The sequence below is a fragment of the Eubalaena glacialis genome, chromosome X, assembly GCF_028564815.1.
Source record: "Eubalaena glacialis isolate mEubGla1 chromosome X, mEubGla1.1.hap2.+ XY, whole genome shotgun sequence".
Lineage (NCBI taxonomy): Eukaryota > Metazoa > Chordata > Mammalia > Artiodactyla > Balaenidae > Eubalaena > Eubalaena glacialis.
The window spans coordinates 25164508-25182480 of record NC_083736.1 but is presented as its reverse complement, the minus strand read 5'-3'; the positions used below and the strand labels follow the sequence as shown (position 1 = coordinate 25182480).

The window sequence follows — 17973 nt, the reverse complement described above, 5'->3', positions numbered from 1 at the left end:
TTCTGGGCAGGAATCGTCCAACGTACTGCCCTGGGAATTCTCCTTCTAGGAACTCAGAAAAATAGTAACTTTGGACCAGGGTGTTGGCATTAAGCCAGCTGATGGAGGAATGCAGGGCCTCTCAGGAGTCGATGAAGAACCCTATGTGAGTTTGGCAGAACTCCCCCTCTCCCATAACAGAGGCGTCCCCTGGGCACGCTGCCCCTGCAGATGGGCCTGGGAGACCCCAGGCATGGGTGGCTGGACTGGGCACACCTGACGTCCTGTCTGGTCGCTCCAGGAGGTGAGAATATTTGACCAGGACGTCTGCCTCAGGCCAGCAGAGGGAGGAGTACCAGGCTTGGCCAGGAGTCAATAAATGCCCCTATTTGCATTCTAGGGGAAACCGCCTCCCCAGAGCAGGGGGTGCTCTACAGAGCCCGGCCCCTGTGGTCAGCCCGGGGAGGCCCCTGGCAGGGCTGTAAGGCCCACGTGCCCCCTCACTTCACCTTCTGGTTGGAGGGGTAGTGTGGGGGTGGGGGGAGGGAAGGGAGGTATATAGAGCCTTGGTCTAATGCTAGAGGATTCAGGGTAGCAGAGGGAGGAGTCCTAGGGGTGGCTTTAAGTTCAGAACCTTGAGCAAGGACTATAGGGAATTCCTCCCTTAAGACAAAGAGGGCCCCACAGAGCACCACCCCTATTATAAGCCCTGGTGTCAGGCTAAGCAGGGCTGTCAAGCTAAGATATTTCTCACTTTATCATCAGTGGTCACAGGGAGATGAAGGCCCTATTACAAGGAAGTGACCCCACCCAGGCCCTTCTAGAAGTCAAAGTGAGGACTGAGGGGTGGTACACTGAGTCAGGCCCTTGCTCTGTGGCCAGCCCTGGGAAGCCGTTCAGAGATCTGTCATACTGAGTCTGCTCCACAACCCCCCTGCATATTCCAAGATATCAGGTAGATGAGAGCCTTGGTTTGATTATTATAGGCCTCAGGTCTTCAGAAGGGAGGACACCAGTTAGTCAAGGGGAGGAACTACTATCAGGAACTGGAGGGTTGAGGGTACCACTCATCACAGAACAGAGGGTGTTTCGCAGAGCCCTACATGTGATGTCATCCCTGGCAAGGGTCCCCGGTGAAGATATGTTAGACTGAGACCTCCTTAAACTCCTCCTAGAACTTTCAGAGATGTGAGGGCCTTGCTCCAAAGGGGTAGGTCTAAGGTCAGCCAAGGGAGAAATCTCAGGCCCTGCAAGAAACTGAGGTAAGGACTCTGTGTGAGGGGTGAGAATCCTGATTATCCCAGAATGGAGGTGGTCCCACAGAGTTCTGTCATTACTGTCATCCCAGGGTACACGGGGGCAGGTGTGCTCAGATGAGGTCCCCTTTCAGTTCCTCCTCCAGGATGTCAGGGATGTGAGGGCTTTGGAGTGAGGCGTCAGCATCAAAGCAGTTGAGCACAGGACCTCAGGTGCTGCCAGAAGTCAAGGTAATGGCCCTGAATGTGAACTGAGAGAAACACCTGCTACTCCAGAACAGGGGAGGCTCCACAGGGCCTGGACTTGCCAGACCCTGTATCAGCTCCAGTTAAGACCCAGGTAGGGCTGGAGAGCTGCAGCCTAAGGTGAACTCTAGTTACTTCCACAGAGTCCTCAGGGGAAAGGCTGATCAGAGAAGAGGAGCCTTATGGGTTCCTAGAGCAGTGCCGGCAAGGAAACCTGCAGAGATGGCCATCGATAAAGCCCAAAGCGGTATCTCCTCACTAAAGAGTATTATAACACCATTTCATCCTCTTTCCTCCAGGTCACCGAGTCATCTACCTTCTTTCCCACACTCCTGCCTGCTGTCAGTCATCATGCCTCGGGGTCAGAAGAGTAAGCTTCGTGCCCGTGAAAAACGCCGCCAGGCTCGAGAACAGCCCAGTGGTCTGGTGGAAGCTCAGGCCACTGTAGCAGAGGAAGAAGAGTCCCCTTCCTCCCCATCTCCTCATTTCAAAGATGTTCCCCAGAGCTCACCTGCCACTGGAGCACCCAGCAGTCTCCAAGTGTCTGGGAGAGTCCGTTCCGCCACCACTACTGCTGCAGCTGTTTCAAGCATAAGATTTAACGAAGGTGCTGACAATCAAGGGGGGGAAAGGCCAAAAGCCTCCCAGGCCCAGGTACCACTCAGCACTGGCCCAGAGGCCCTATTGACAAGAAGGTTGTTATGTTGGTGCATTACCTTCTGTACAAGTATCAAATGAAAGAGCCCGTTACCAAGGCGGATATGCTGAGAAATGTAATACAGATGTACAAGAATCACGTCTATGAGATCCTCAGGAAAGCCTCTGAGCATCTGGAGCTGGTCTTTGGCCTTGACATGAAGGAAGTGGATCCCAACAGGAATACTTATGTCCTTGTCAATAAACTGGAACTAAGCTATGATGCAAAGCCGAGTGATGACAGAGAGGTTCCCAAGACTGGTGTGCTGATGACTGTTCTGGGCGTGATCTTCACGAAGGGCAACTGCGCCACTGAGGAGCAAGTCTGGGAAGTGCTGAATATAATGGGGTTATATGCTGGGAGGAATAACTTCATCTGTGGGGAGCCCAAGAAGCTCATCGCCAAAGATTTAGTGCAGGAAAGGTACCTGGAGTACTGCCAGGTGGCCAACAGCGATCCTCCACGCTATGAGTTCCTGTGGGGCCCGAGAGCCCATGCTGAAACCGGCAAGATGAAAGTGCTGGAGGTTCTGGCCAAGATCCATGATACGGTCCCCACTGCCTTCCCATCCTGGTATGAAGAGGCTTTGAGAGATGAGGGAGAGAGAGCCCGAGCCAGGGCTGCAGCCAGGGCTCATACTGCTGCCCTGGCCAGCGTGCACTCCAGGGCCATAGCCAGCAGCTTTTCCTGCCCTGAGTGAAGGCTGAGGAAGATTATTTACTACATGTTCGAAGAGAACAGCTAATGTTCTCATTAGTGGAAGGTTGGGGCAGGGCTGGAGAAAACAGAGTATATAACATGTTTGTGTTCCTGTTCTACATAGTAACTTGGATAAATTTGCCTAAATGTTGCTCCTTTTAGTAGAAAGTTTAAGTAGCTTCAGAGTCTGAGTTTATGAATGATGTAAATCAGACATTTATTGATGTTTATAAGGCTTAAGAGTAAGAGTTTTACTATTTTATAGAATTGGGAAATTGTCCATCTCATTTAGTTATTTGGAACAAGATAACATGTCATTGGCTTAGGCATTTCCTTGGAAATGTGAAAAGAAATCAGCAGTAAAATGGTTGGGATCAAGAAATAGAGGAAAAAGTAAAAGGCGATAAATTTTTACATTCCCTTATCACGTTTAGTCTGTTGTTCTGTAAAATTAAGAGATATATACTTGGATGTGCTTACTTTATTCAAGAATGTAGAATTACACTACCAAGTGTACAATAGATAGCTAGTGGGAAGCAGCCGCATAGCACAGGGAGATCAGCTCGGTGCTTTGTGACCACCTAGAGGGGTGGGATGGGGAGGGTGGGAGGGGGGGAGATGCAAGAGGGAAGAGATATGGGAACATATGTATATGTATAACTGATTCACTTTGTTATAAAGCAGAAACTAACACACCATTGTAAAGCAATTATACTTCAATAAGGATGTTTAAAAAAAAAAAAGAATGTAGAATTAATTACATCACGAGAAATTAGACCTCTTGCACACTGTCTCATCTATTTCTCAAACATTCCATGAGCATCTGCTCTTTGGCAGGCTCTGGGCTACTACTGGGAATGTCAGGAAAAACAAGACCAACTGTACCCATAGAATTTTAGAGTCTAGGAACAGCTGTAAAGTAAGGAAGATAATGAGATACACCCGAAGACCTAAGGACAGGTCAAAAGGAGGAGAGGACATAGGAGGATCCAGAAGTGAGCAGTCAAGTGTAAATGCCCTGAGGCCAGTGGGTTTGGGAAATGGCAAGTCCTTCAGTGTGAGTCAGTGCTGTGGTGAGCTGGGAGGCGGGTCAGATGAGGCTGTGGGAGTGGTGGGCAAGGGCCAGACCCTCAGAAGGTGTGTCCAGAGTTGAGAGACTAAAGCCTGAAATGGAAAACTTCTAGCAGTTACGTTTGAGTCATGGATAAACCAGAGAAAGTTCTCCACCTGGGATAAGAATGGAAGGTGACCTACATCCTTTGCAGTGTCCTTTCCCCAGTGCAGTTGAGCACAGCACATGAACTATGTGTTTTATGCTCATCATCCCCAGGGAATTTCTGAGAAATAGGGGTGATCATCTATGACATGCGTGTGGTCAGAAGCCACCATGCTAGCAATCTTTGCTCTGGCCTGGGAGAGACAGAGTCCACTACATTTGAAGTTCATCTTATTTAGGTTGTCTTGTGTGTAATTTGGCAAACTCCAGGTTAGGGCTAGATTTTTAATGGGACTGAAATAAATGAAAATAGAGGTGGTTTGAATGGAAGGACAGTTGGAAGGGATGGAAGGAGTTGGTGCTTGACACAAATTCTGGAATCCCTAAGTTCCATCTAACTGGGGAAGATTCCCCTAGACACACAATAAATAACATAACCTCAAAAACTTATGTAGTGAGTAATTTAGTTTTACTTGCTAAGCATCATGTTAGCTGATATGTTGTGCCATATCATAGGGTGCCCCATATTCTCTGATATCTCTTGGATTAAAAAAAATCATAGAGCAGATTTTGGTAGGGTCTGGGGTCAAAATAATAATAGTAATAACTGCAAATCATGAAAAGACTCAATACTTGCCAGACACTGTGCCTGGTGCTTTCATACATTACATACATCCCAGGAGTCCTACACAGCAGGGCTTATCAAACTCACTTCATAGAAAAGCCTCACAGAGCTTCGCAATTTTCCTGACTTCACATGGCTCATGAGTGTCAGAACTGGGACTAGACCTCTGGTCTGAATTCATTTAGGGCTCTCACTGTTCCACTCCTTGAATAAAGCAGTTGCTCTGTCTCTTAATTCAGTTCTACTCTCAACACTCCACAATGTCTTTTAGGCAGTGAAATGAAGGACCCTGTTGCCAATGTACTAACTCCAGGTATAATAAGTAAAAATTAAAATGAGAATTAAAAACAATTCAGGATAGGCTGTGAGCTTAATTTACCTAGGCTCCTCCTCCCCTACCCCCAGAGTTCCTTGAGATCTGACTCTGCCCTAATCCAGCACTTCCAGAAATATATCACTCTTGGCCTGGGTCTTCCTCCTGTCACAATCTAGATCCTGACCTGCTGTCTAGTTTCCTTTCATAAGGCTGCTGTCTGCTCCCAGTGGGAAAAAAAGCCCCGAATCACCTGCCTCTCCCCTGATTTAGAGCCTCCCAATCCCCGCAGATGTCCCCTGTCTGTCCCATCCTTGACTATGGAATCCCTCTGATAACAATAGCCCCGTCCATGTGGTTGTTTACTTCAGCAGTGAAGTTTAGACGTCTGCTCATCTGCTCTGGGCCCTTCCCCTACACTCAAAGTTTTTTCCAAATTGGCCTGTGAGTAGAGTCTGGTTTGGCACAGGATCTACGGGTTATTGGAAGATAACCCTGAAGTTAGGGAAGAGATTTAGAAAGCGGATGAGGTTAGTAAGAAAGGAGAATTTAACCTGGGATTTATTTGAGACTGACCACTGAATCCATACACTGAAGAGTGAGCTTAACTAAGTGGCCAAGAACCAAAGCTTCTTTCCTAAGTGGTAGATGAGGAAGGACCAAGGAAATCACTGTGTCACAACCATCTGCAGACGCTGGATTCCTAAGAACTCAGGTTTTTAGGAGGATTTAGTATTTTTCTATTGCTGACAAACAAATTGCCATAAATTAAGGGACTTACAACAACACACATTTATTATCTCACATTTCTGTAGATGGGATATATGGGTTGGCTGTGCTGTTTTCTTTGTTCAGGGCTACACAAAGCCCAAATCAAGCTGTCGGAGACTGGGTTCTCATTGGTAAGTGCTGAGAAGAATTGCATTCCACTCTTACTCAGGTTGCTCTCAGAATCCAGTTCTATGAAGAATTCAGTTCTTTGTGGTAATAAGACTGAGGCCGTTTCCTTGCAGACTGTCAGCTGGAGATGCCATAGTTCCTCTAGGCCTTCGCAAATGGGCCCCTGCTTCTGAAACAGCACATTGAATCTGTCTCTTGTGGAAACTCTCCTACTTTCCCCTCTGCTGCATCTCTCTTCTGCATCCAGCCAGAGAAAAGTTCTCTGCTTGTAAGGGCTCATGTTGTTTGATTGGGCCTACCCAGATAATTCAGTATAACCTCCCTATTTTAAGGTCCATTCCATAATTTTAATTACATACACTAGGTGCCTTTGGCTATGTAACATGACATATTCACAAATTTCAGAGATAAAGCTATGGGCATTATGTGGAATGACTACTGAGTCTACCACTGAGGTAGAAAATGTCTCCTTGGTGGAGATGCCAGCTTTAATAAGAAAAAGAAATTGACCATCATTTTCCTGACTCTTGTCTGTATCTGCCCCAGAGGAAAACCCTGCTTTTCCAGTGTGCCTAGAGACATCTGTACAAGTGTTCAGGCATGTTCAACAGGTGGTGAATAGCAGAGACTCACAAGTACGATTTTTTCATGCAGCAGAAGGAAGAAGAAAAATCTCAGTGTATTGAGATTATAGAGGTTACTGAAAAGGTCAGTGCAGAAAGGTGCTAAGAATGAAGAAGGGTGTGTCCTCCCTGCTGAGATTTATGCGATCCTTTTGAAAGCTGAGGTGACCCTGTATTTGAAAAACGCAGGTCACATACTGGCACTAGAAAAAGTTGTTGAATTGCAAGGAAATTTGATCTTCTCAGAAAATCCTCCAGGAATGACGAGGGCTAATGTCATAACAAATTTTAATAGTTGCTCTTTTTTGAGCAACTACTGTGTGACAGTTAATGAGAACGTCTGCAAGTCCTCATTCACTTCGTGTCCTACTCTCCATCCTTGTAGTTCATATGGAGACTACATGCGCAGCCACTTGTAGTTAAGAAGGGTCATGTGATTATCCTTGACACTGAAATATGAGCAGAAGCATGCTTGTCACCTCCAGACCCAGGTATTTGAGAACCAGTATGTCAACTCGATGCTTCTTGTTTGATTCAGCAGCAAACGCGGAGAGCCTGTGTTGAGATGTGGAAGCTCATGATGGAAGCAGCCTAGATCCCTGAGTCACCTGACAATGTAGACACCACCACCCCTTGCCAGCACCCATCAGATTTTATGTGCATAAGAAATAACATTTTGTTATGTTAAGCCATTCAGAAATCAGACTTCTCCTATCACATCTCATAAAAACTTTATCTGAATAATACATACCTACTCTTTCTGTTGTCATTTTTATTTAAATATCTTAACTAAAAAGGAAATAGGACATATATTCTTATTTCCAAAACATTCTAACAATAGGAAGAAATCACAATTCCTCTTCCTTACCATGTTCCTCCAAAATTCATCCTTGCCCAGAGGTAACTGCATTAAAAATTCTTCTGTGTAGTATTTTAGCATTTATTCCAGGCCTAGTCTTACATACCTGTGCTAGAAATATACACTGTGAGTTTTAAAAATACATGTATAACACTATTGTTCTGACTTTTGCCCTTGTCACTGAATAAAATGAATGCAGGATCTTTCCGTGAGAGCACATATAGATCGTGTCGCTCTTTTAACTACTCCCTAGAATTCTAAAGTATGTATGTGTTGTAATTAATTTAACCATTCTCCTCCTGACAGACACACAAGTTGTTTCTCATTTGCTGCTATGATTAATAGAACTGACATCAACATCATCAAACATCAATTCTTGGGCAAATGTGCATGTTTTATCATAGGAAAGATGTACAAAAGTTCAATTAGATTAAAGTGGAAGGAGTGTGATGATAGTAAATTTTTATGAATATTGCTGATATTCTGTTCCAAGAATGCTATACCAAATTATCTTCTCACATTTTTATGTATGTGAATAAATTAAGCTCTCATTGGTATTTTATTTTATCAAACTTTTAAATTTTGGTCAAACTTTTGATTGAAAATATATCATCTCACTGTTATTTTAATTTGTATTTCCCTATTTTCTAAATAGATTGAGCAGAAAATTAATTTAGTCCTTCACCCATATAAAGCAAAGTTTCTTCAGTGATATCTTAAGTACCACGATTGCCCTAGGTGCACGCTTTAAGAATTCCGATATGTCAAGTAAATGTTCCCTTTACTTTGAGAAGCAAGGATTTGTCAGAATGATCAGGTGCCAGGAAATGAGCCTGGACAGGAAAACATCAGTAAGTGAGGTACGTCAGGAGGATGTTAGGAGGGGTGATGATGGGATGGGGGGAGTAATTTCCAGAATCCATGAGAGAGATCAAATATTGAAACAAGTCCAGAGACCCTAGGGCAGCTGGAAGTCAGGGACCTGTATACAGACTTCAGCAAAAGGTGGAAAAGGTACAAGGAGAGAAGGTGGAGAATCTGGTGGAGGGTACTGGACAGCTTACATGGAAAGGCTAGGGAATCTCTGGATCATCATTACCACCCTGAAGTTGTAGAGTGGTCTGAGTGGGAAGGTCTACTGGATCAAAGTACCAGAGGCACGCCTGATACCCCACCCTCCCTTAGAATGCCCCTACCCAATGTCAGGCAGAGTATAGCTAGCTCACCTGTGTCATCCACCAAGTGATGTTATTGACGGATTCTGGGAGGGTACATCTCTTCACTACTCTGGTGGTTTCGTGCATCCTTGCCAGTGTACCAGGGCTGAGAGCTGTCTTGATGCCTGAGGGAGACGACTATTTCTCCCCATGTATGTGGCCCTCCTACTGCTGAGGCTGAGGCTATGCAAGTGGATGGAATTGGTTGGTGATCCAGGTCAGTTTTTAACTGGGCAAGTATTACCAATGAGTAGAAGGGGGTGTGCAGCTGTAAGGAGGGGGAAACTGGAGGAGGAATTCCCTAAGGCTAATTACCTCAGTGACTCTGGGTATAAAGGGCTGAGTATAGACATGCCTTGAAAAACAACTCAGGTGTTATCCCCAGCTTGGACTGCCTCCATGGTTCCTGATTTCTTTGCACACCAGAGGGCAGAAGTACTTTGGCTCTGTTTGGTGGTCTGTGTTGCTACCAGATACTGACTGGAGTAGGGGGCTGGCCCACAATGCAAACATTTACAGGGCAGATGGAGAACCATGTAGTTTGTGTAGTTCCTTGTTAAATGGACTGGGGATGACAGATATATGTGGAATCCAAAGCTATATCTCTCTTATGGTAATAACTCTTATGGTTTAACTTGATTGAATTAAAATTAAAAAAAGAAAATTCTGTGCCAGCCATTCCTGAAATCATCACAGTGATCTGTAGTAAATATAGTAAAATCAAAATCTGAAGTGAGGACAGTGGACCAGACTGTCAGTTTCAGGCTGGCCGATGGAGGAATCCCAGGCCCTAACAAAATTAAAGGTGAGGACTCTGAATGAGGTCAGAGGGACCAGCCATTCCAGAACAGAAGGTGCCACCATACAGAGGCCCATCCCTGTTGTCAGCCTTGGGAAGCTCCAGAAAGGGTGGCTGGAAATGGCTTCCCTTGAATTCTGTCTCTGGTGTCTAAGGGATGTGAACACTTTGATCTGAGGTGGGCATCATCAGGTCAGCAGAGGGAAGAGTTCCTGTCTCTGCTTGGAGTTTAGGTAAGGTCCCTGATTTAGTTTGAGGGGACCCCGCACCCCAGAAGAGTGGACCCCAGGGCCTCACCCCTGCTTTCAGTCCTGGCAAGTTCTGTGCAGGGATTTCCTAAAGTAGTGCCTTCTGCATTTCCCCTCTGGGGACTCAGAAAGTTGGGGGCATTGGACCTGAGTGTCAGCTCAATGGAGAGTGGGTCCCAGGCACTAACAGAAGTAAAGATGAGAATTCTGTTTGATTTCTGAAGGAACCCCAGAACATGTGGGCAGCAGAGTGGCCTGCTCCTGGTGTCAGCTCTGGGAAACCCCGGTATGGCTGTGAGGCTCAAGAAGTCCCTTCACCTCACCCTTTGAAACTTGGAGAGCGATGTATGGAGGGCCTTGGTTTCAGTCTAGTTAACCAGAGGGAGGATACACAGGATCAGCCCGGAGTTTAAAAAAAAAAAACCCTATGTGAATTCCAAGGGAATCCCCACCCGTAGAACAAAGTCGAACCCATAGAACCCCGCCCCCTCGCCCCATGTCAGTCCTGGGAGACCCCAGGCAAAGCTGGCCGGAAGTGGTGCACTCTGATATCTGCCTTGGGGTCTCAGGGAAGTGAAGGCATAGGTCTGAGGGGAGCGGTGCCTTGTACGCTAAGGGAGGCACTCTGGGCTCTGCCTGGAATTACAGGAAAGATCCTGAGTTAGATGTGAGGGTACCGCCCGTCGCAGACTAGCGAGGCTCCCAGAGAGCCCCGCTCCTGCTATCAGCCATTAAAGAAACCAAGCAGGAATGTAGCAACCTCTGAGAACCTTCTAAATTCCCTCTGAGGGGCCTGAGGCGGGTGAGGGCAGTGGGACCAGGGTGTCAGCTTCAAACTAGCAGAGGGACGGGTCCCAGGCCCTAAAGGAGTAAAGGCAAGGACCCTGGGCAAAGTCTGAGGGAACCACCCGCCCCGGCACATAGGTGGCCTCGCAGAGCCCAGCCCTTTTGCCGGCCGTGGCGAGGGGCCTAGGTAGGGGTAAGGATGTGACGCAGGCCAACTTCTGCCTGTGGTGTCTGAGGAGGCAGCATCAGGTCAGTCCAGGGAGAAGCTCCAGGCTCTGTGTGGAATTACGGTAAAGACCCAGAGTTAGGATTGAGGGGACTGGCCAGTCCAGATTAAAGGGGTCCCCAGAGAGTTCCGCCCTGCTCTCAGCCCTGAGAGAACCTGGATGGGAATCATCTGACGGAACGACCTCCAAGTATCTTCGAAATTTCCCCTGAGGGGATGAGGGCAGAGCAGGGTGTCAGCTTCAGACCAACAGCGAGACGGGTCCCAGGCCCTAATGGGGGTAAAGGCGACGTCTGTCTCTGGCGTTCCGGGGGGAATGAACACTCGAGAATGGGAGGAGGATGGCATGGCGGCAGGGCGAGGCGCCCCCAGGCCCCGCGGCCTGTTACAGCGAGGGCGCCGAGGGAGGTCTTGGGGAACTCCCACCCCCGACAAAGGGGGCCTCGCAAAGCCCCACCACCGCTGTGAGCCCTAAGCGGCCTCCCGTAAGGGGGTGAGGCCGAGGCATCCCCTCGTGTGCTCCTCGGGCACTCTCAGCAAGACGAAGTCTGGTCTGAGACGGCAGCCTCATGGTCATTAAAGGGAGGGAATCCAAGCTTTTCCAGCCGTCAGTGTGAGGATCCCGAGTGAGGACCAGGGGGACCACCTGCCTCAGAACAGTGGGGGTCACAGAGAATCCTATCCATGCCATTAGCCCCGAGGGTACCTGGGGCAGATAGGTTAGACTGAGGCCTCCCTAACCTCCTCCTCAGGACTTTCAGGATTTGAGGGCCTTGCTCTGAGGGTATAGGTCTCATGTCAGCAGAGGGAGGAGTCCCAGGCCCTACCAGAAGTGAAAGTGAGGGCACTGAGTGAGGACTGAGACCGCTAATCATCCAAGGATAGAGAGGGTCCCCCAGAGCTCTGTGTTCTCTTCCCTGTGCATCCGCAGGCAAGTGTGGTACAATGAAGTTCTGCTCATTCCCATCTCTGGGGTCTCAGAGTGATAAGGACTTTGAAATGAGGGGTCAGCATCAGACCAGTAGAGCACAGGAACCCCAGGGCTTGCCAAAAGTGAAGTGATGACACTCTGTTCGTTAACTTGGAACAGAGCCACTGCTCTAAGCCCCAGTGAGCCCCAGGCAGATTTGGTAGGTAGGAGCTAAGGTACACCCTAGTTATTTCCACAGGGTCCTCAGGGCAGAGGCAAATTAGAGAATAGGAACTTTGTGGGCTTGCCCTCAAGGAAACCTGCAGAGGTGGCCTTCAGTAGAGGCCAAGACTGTATCTATCTCCCTGTTGAAGTGGCCCAGCAATCTCATCCTCTTTCCTTTAGGTCACTGAGTCACCTGCCACTTGCCTGCTGCTTTTGTTGAAAGTCATCATGCCTCGGGGTCAGAAGAGTAAGCTCTGTGCCCGTGAGAAACGCTGCCAGGCCCGAGACGAGCCCGAGGGTCTGGTAGGTGCTCAGGCCACTGTGAGAGTGGGAGAAGAGTTCCCCTCTTCTTCCCCTCCTCATTGCAAAGCTATTTCCCAAAACTCACCTATTGCTTGGTCATGTTGCAATCCACAGGGTCAGAGAGCCAGAGCTGTTTCATACACTGAGCCCATCTACAGAGGCCATCTGGATGAGAAGGTGGTTATACTGGTGTACTACCTGCTGTACAAGCATCAAATGAAAGAGCCTATTACCAAGGCAGATATGCTGAGAAATATAATCCAGATGTATAGGAATCACCTCCTTGAGATCCTCAAAAGAGCTTCTGAGCACCTGGAGATGATCTTTGGCCTTGACCTGAAGGAAGTGGATCCCTACTGGCACATCTATGTCCTTGTCAACAAGCCAGAACCAAGCTATGATGCAAACCTGAGCGATGATAGAGAGGTTCCCAAGACAGGCCTGTTGATGGCTGTTCTGGGTGTGATCTTGACTAAGGGCAATTGTGCCACTGAGGAGCAAGTCTGGCAAATATTGAATGTGATGGGCTTATATGAGGGGAGGAAGCACTTCATTTCTGGGGAGCCCAGGAAGCTTATCACCAAAGATTTAGTGCGGGAAAGGTACCTGGAGTACTGCCAGGTGCCCAACAGCGATCCTCCACGCTATGAGTTCCTGTGGGGCCCAAGAGCCCACGCTGAAACCAGCAAGATGAAAGTGCTGGAGTTTGTGGCCAAGATCCATGATACGGTCCCCACTGCCTTCCCATCCTGGTATGAAGAGGCTTTGAGAGATGAGGGAGAGAGAGCCCGAGCCAGGGCTGCAGCCAGGGCTCGTACTGCTGCCCTGGCCAGCGTGCGCTCCAGGGCCATAGCCAGCAGCTCCTCCCGCCCCAATAGAGTCTGAGGCAGATTCTTCACTTTGTTGTTAAAAAGAGAAGTCCACATTCTAAGTAGTAGAAGGTTGGGGTGGGGCTGCAGACAACATAGTGTATAACATATATTTGTGTTTCTGTTCTATGTAGTAACTTGGATAGTTTTTAAAAACATTGTTCCTTTTAATAGAAGGTTTAAGTAGCTTCATAATCCAAATTTATGAGTGATGTTGCTCAAACACTGATTGCTGTGAATGAGATTTAAGAGTAAGAGTTTTATTATTTCGTAAAACTAATTGGAAAAGTTCTACCTTATTCAGTAATTTGGAATAAGATAACATGGCAATAGACGAGGCATTTCCTTGGAAATGTGAAAAACTCAACAATGTAATAGTTGGGTCAAGAAATGGAGAAATAAATAAAAGATGATAAATTCTTGGCTTCATTTATCACTTTTGGCCTGTTGTTTCATAACATGATATATATATATAAAAATAAAATTGTAATAAATATTATTGTAATAATAATATTTATTATTATTAATATTGGAGAAATAATATTGTAATAAATTAGACCTCTTTTTCAGTGGCCCACTTTTTTCTCCCTTAACAATAATTAAGCATCTAATCTTTGCAAAGCTCCCTGTTAGTATGGGGAATACTAAGATGAACAAGAATCATTCCTGCCCATAGAATTTTAAAGTAGAATTTTAAAGTCTTGGAGCAGCTATGACGTAAGGAATATTGTAAGATATCCCCTACGACTAAAAGGACAAGTCAAAAGATGGTGTGAGGACTTGGGGGTTTTAATTGTAGTGAAATGTAAATATCCCAAGGTAAAGGGGTTTGAGACCTTGGGAAACTGCAAGCCCTTCAGTGGGAGGTAATTTTAATTAAGCTGGGTGGTGGGTCAGAGGAGTTTGTTTGAGCGGTAGGCAGAGACTAAAATCTCAGATGATGTGTCTCAGATTGAGAGACTAAAGCCTGGAATGGAAAGCTGCTTTTAGCAGTTACTTCAAGACCGTGTATAAAGCAGAGCGATCTTCACCTGGGGCGGGAGTGGAAGAGGGCCTGTGCTCTTTTTCCAGTGTCGGGGAACACAGTCCACAAAATAGGTGATTTGTGCACATTATAACAAGGGAGTGTCTGAGAAATAAGGGTGATACTTATATGAGGCGGGATGCTCAGAAGCCACTGTGCTGGCAATCTTTGCCTTGGGCTGGGAGAGACATAGTCCATCCAATAGATGGGCATTTTAATTAGATTATCTGGGATGTAATTTGGTAAACTCTAAGCTAGAACTAGATTTGTGATGGAGGTAAAGTAATTGCAAACACAAGTGTTTTGGATGGAAGGGAAGATATAAGGGAGGGATGGAAATAGACTTTGACACAAATTTCAGGAATTTTGAGTTGCATCAAACTGGGTAGGATCCCCCACACCAGTAATAAATAATATATCCTAAGAAAATTTATACAGCAAGTAACTTAGTTTAACATGCTAAGCAACATATTGGCTGATTTCTTATGCCATATCCTAGAGAGCTACAAATTCTATATTTCCTGGATTAAAAAAAAAATAAACCAGAGGGGGAGGTTAGTAGGTTTTAGGGTGAAAATAATTATAGTAATAACTAAAGTTTAGTAAAACCCAATAAATGCCAGAGACTGTGCTAGTGTCTTGCATAAGTTACATTCCAACATTCCTATTTACATGATATATGTGAAGCAAGAGCAAGAGGACTACTTATCAAATCCATTTCACAGATGAAGACTCTGAGGCTCACAGAATTTTGCAATTTTCCTGAGTTCACCTGGCTTGTAAGTGACAGAGCTGGGACTAGAACCCTGGTCTGAATTCCTCCAGAGCCCACACTGTTGCACCCCTCCCAGCCTGAGGCCAACCTTCTATCTTTTAATTCATTTCTCTTCTCATTACTTCACAATGTCTCCCGGGAAATAAAAAAAAGAAGGTATCTGCAGCCAATGTACTAAACCCAGGTGTATTAATAAAGTGAAAATGAGAATTAAACACCAAGTGGGGACTATCTATGGCCTGCATTTGCCTAAGATTCTCCTGCCCCTATCCACAGGGTTCTTTTAGAGCTGATTCTACCCAGTGCTGGTACATGGGACCAGATCCAGTCCTTTCCGAATTACATCGCTCTTCCCCTGGGTCTTCCCCAGTGTGCCCTCATGCCCACATCTGGATCCTGACTTGCTGTCCAGCTCTCCCCTGCTTCCTTTTATAAGGCTGCACTCTGCTCCCAGTGGAACAGAAAACCCAGAATCACCCACCTTTCCCCTGATTTAGAGCATTCCAACTCCCTGCAGACATCCCCTGTCTGTCCCATCCCTGACTGGAATCTCTCTTCTAGCAGCAGCCCCAACCACTGCTGTTTACTTTGGAGGTGAAGTTTAGAAGTCTGCTCATCTGCTCTGGGTGCTTCCACCACACTTTCAAAATTTTTTCCAAATTGGCTTGTGAGTAGATTAGGCACAGGATCTACAGGTTCTTGCAAGATAAACCTGAAGTTAGAAGGTTTTAGAAAGCAGACAAGGTTAGAAAGAAAAGAGAATTTAATCTGCTGACTTATTTGAGACTGGCCACTGAATCTGTACACTGATGAGTGAGCTTAACTAAGTGGCAAAGAACCAAAGCCTCCCTTCTAAATGGTAGATGAGGAAGGACCAAGGAAATCACTGTGTCACAACCATCTGCCTAGACTGGATTCTAACAGACCCTGTAGCCCTTCCAGAAGTTTATGCCAGTATTCCACATATTGCCACAAATTTAGCAGTTTACAACAACACAAATTTATTCTCTCACATGTCTGTGGGTGAGAAATCCAAGTTGCTTCTGCTGGTTTCTCTGTTCTGGGTTTCACAAGGCCCAAGTCAAGCTTTCAGCTGCCAGACCTCTCCTCATGAGTTCTGGGAAGAATTTCCTTCCAAAAGCATTCAGGTTTTGGCAGAACCCAGTTCTTTGTGATAATAAGACTGAGGCCCTGTTTTCTTGCTGACTGTCAGCTGGAGCTGCCATAGTTCCTCCAGACCTCTCCCCCGTCCTCACATGTGGGCCCATATATTTTGAGTCAGCAATTAAACTTTGAATCTTTCTCACACTTGGCATTTCTCGAACTTCCCTGTCTGCTGCATCTCTCCTCTGCAGCAAGCCAGAGAAGTTTCTCTGCTTGTAAGGGGTCATGTCATTAGATTACCTGGGGTCCAGCCAGGTATTCCAGTATAATATCTTTATCTTAAAGTTGCTTGCATAACCTTACCACATCTGCAAAGTGCCTTCGGCCATGTAACATAACATATTCACAGGTTTTAGGGATAAGGTATGGGCATCTTCATGGAGCAATTATTCAGTCTACCAACAATGTAGAACATGTCTCCCTGGTGGACATGCCACCTTTGATAAGAAAAAAAAATTGACCATCATTTTCCTGACTCTTGCCTGTATCTGCCCAAGAGGAAAACCCTGGTTTTCCAGTGTGCCTAAAGACACCTGTACAAGTGTTCAGGCATGTTCATCAGGTGATGGGCAGCAGAGGCTCACAAGCTGTGATTTTTGACCACGCAGAAAAAGGAAGAAGAAAAGTTTCAGTGTATTGAGACTACTGTAAAGGTAAGTGCAGAAAGGTACTATTTAGTGACAAAAGGTGACCGACACTTCCCTGCTGAGATTTACAGTGTCCTTTAGAAAACTGGTGTGAGCCTGTATCTGAAAACACCTGTCATATAGCAGACACTAGAAAAAGTTGGAGTGTTGCAAGGCAATTTTTGCCTTCTCAGAAACTTCTCCAAGAATGAAGAGGGCTTTTGTATACAAATTGTAAGTGTTGTACTTTACTGATGATCTCCTACTCCGTAACTGTTTGTGGAGAGATTGCAAGACTGTATCGTCCAGTCCACTTGTATTAGAAAGGGTTTTGTGACTACCCTTGCCACTGAAATATGAACAGAAACAATGTTTGTCTTTTTCAGACCAAGGCATTTGACAGTCAGTGTGCTACCTTGATGCTTTCTGTTCAATTCAGCAGCAAACATGCAAAGCCTGTGCTGAGATGTGGATCCACATGGTGGAAGCAGGCTGGATCCCTGGGTCACATGACAGCAGAGACACTGGCCAACCCAAGGCAAGCTTTATGTGTAGGAGAGAGAAACTTTTGAAGTGTTGTCATTCAGGTTTCTGGCTTCGTCCTACATTTCTGCTAACAGATACTTTATCTGAATAACACACAGCTACAATTATTTCTGTTGTCCGTCTTACTTAAATATACTAATTACAATAGAAATACTGCATATATTCTTGATGCTAGAAAAATATAGATGAATCCAAATCCCATTCCTTATTTCATCCTCCAAAATTCTGCCTTACTCACAGGTAACCATAATTTTTAAATGTTAAACATTTAAAATGTTTAAAAATTTTTAAATTTTTAAATGTTTAAATTTTTAAATTTTTAAATGTTAAACATTTTTAAATGTTTAAATTTTTAAATGTTTAAAAATTTTAAATGTTAAAAACATTTAAAAATGTTTTTAAATGTTAAATTTAAAAATTTTTAAATGTTTTTAAATTTTTAAAAAGTTTTAAATTTTTAAATGTTTTAAATGTTTTAAATTTTTAAATGTTAAATGTAAAAAAAACATTTTTAAATGTTTTTTAACATACATAGATAATGATGTACATATTGTTTTGCCTCTTGTCCCTGTCACTTAATGAAATGAGTGCAGGATTTTCCGTGAAAGCACATATGGATCCATCTCACTCTTTTAACTACCCCCAATAATTCTAAAGTGTGTATGTGCCATAATTAAATTAACCATTCTCCTTCTGATGGGCACATAAGTTGTTTTCCATTTGTTGCTATAACTAATAGAACTGATACCAACATCGTTAAATATAAATTATTGGGCAAATGTGTATTTTTTCTTATGGAAAGACATAGAAATGAACATTGGGTTGAAGTGGAAATAGTGTGT

At 45.3% G+C, this 17973-nt stretch overlaps 2 protein-coding genes across 2 annotated transcripts; both read left to right on the top strand.

The window, feature by feature from the left end:
- Window positions 1-1832: 1832 nt before the first annotated feature.
- Window positions 1833-2878, top strand: LOC133082279 (melanoma-associated antigen B10-like). The gene is given in 2 exon segments (XM_061178822.1): window positions 1833-2130; window positions 2133-2878. Coding segments are annotated over 2 exon segments (1044 nt in total).
- A 9174-nt stretch (window positions 2879-12052) lies between these two features.
- On the top strand, window positions 12053-13012 carry LOC133081740 (melanoma-associated antigen B10-like). Its single transcript, XM_061178116.1, has 2 exons — window positions 12053-12127; window positions 12242-13012. Exons 1-2 carry the CDS (start codon window positions 12053-12055, stop codon window positions 13010-13012), a joined length of 846 nt encoding a protein of 281 aa, XP_061034099.1.
- The last annotated feature ends 4961 nt before the right edge of the window (window positions 13013-17973 follow it).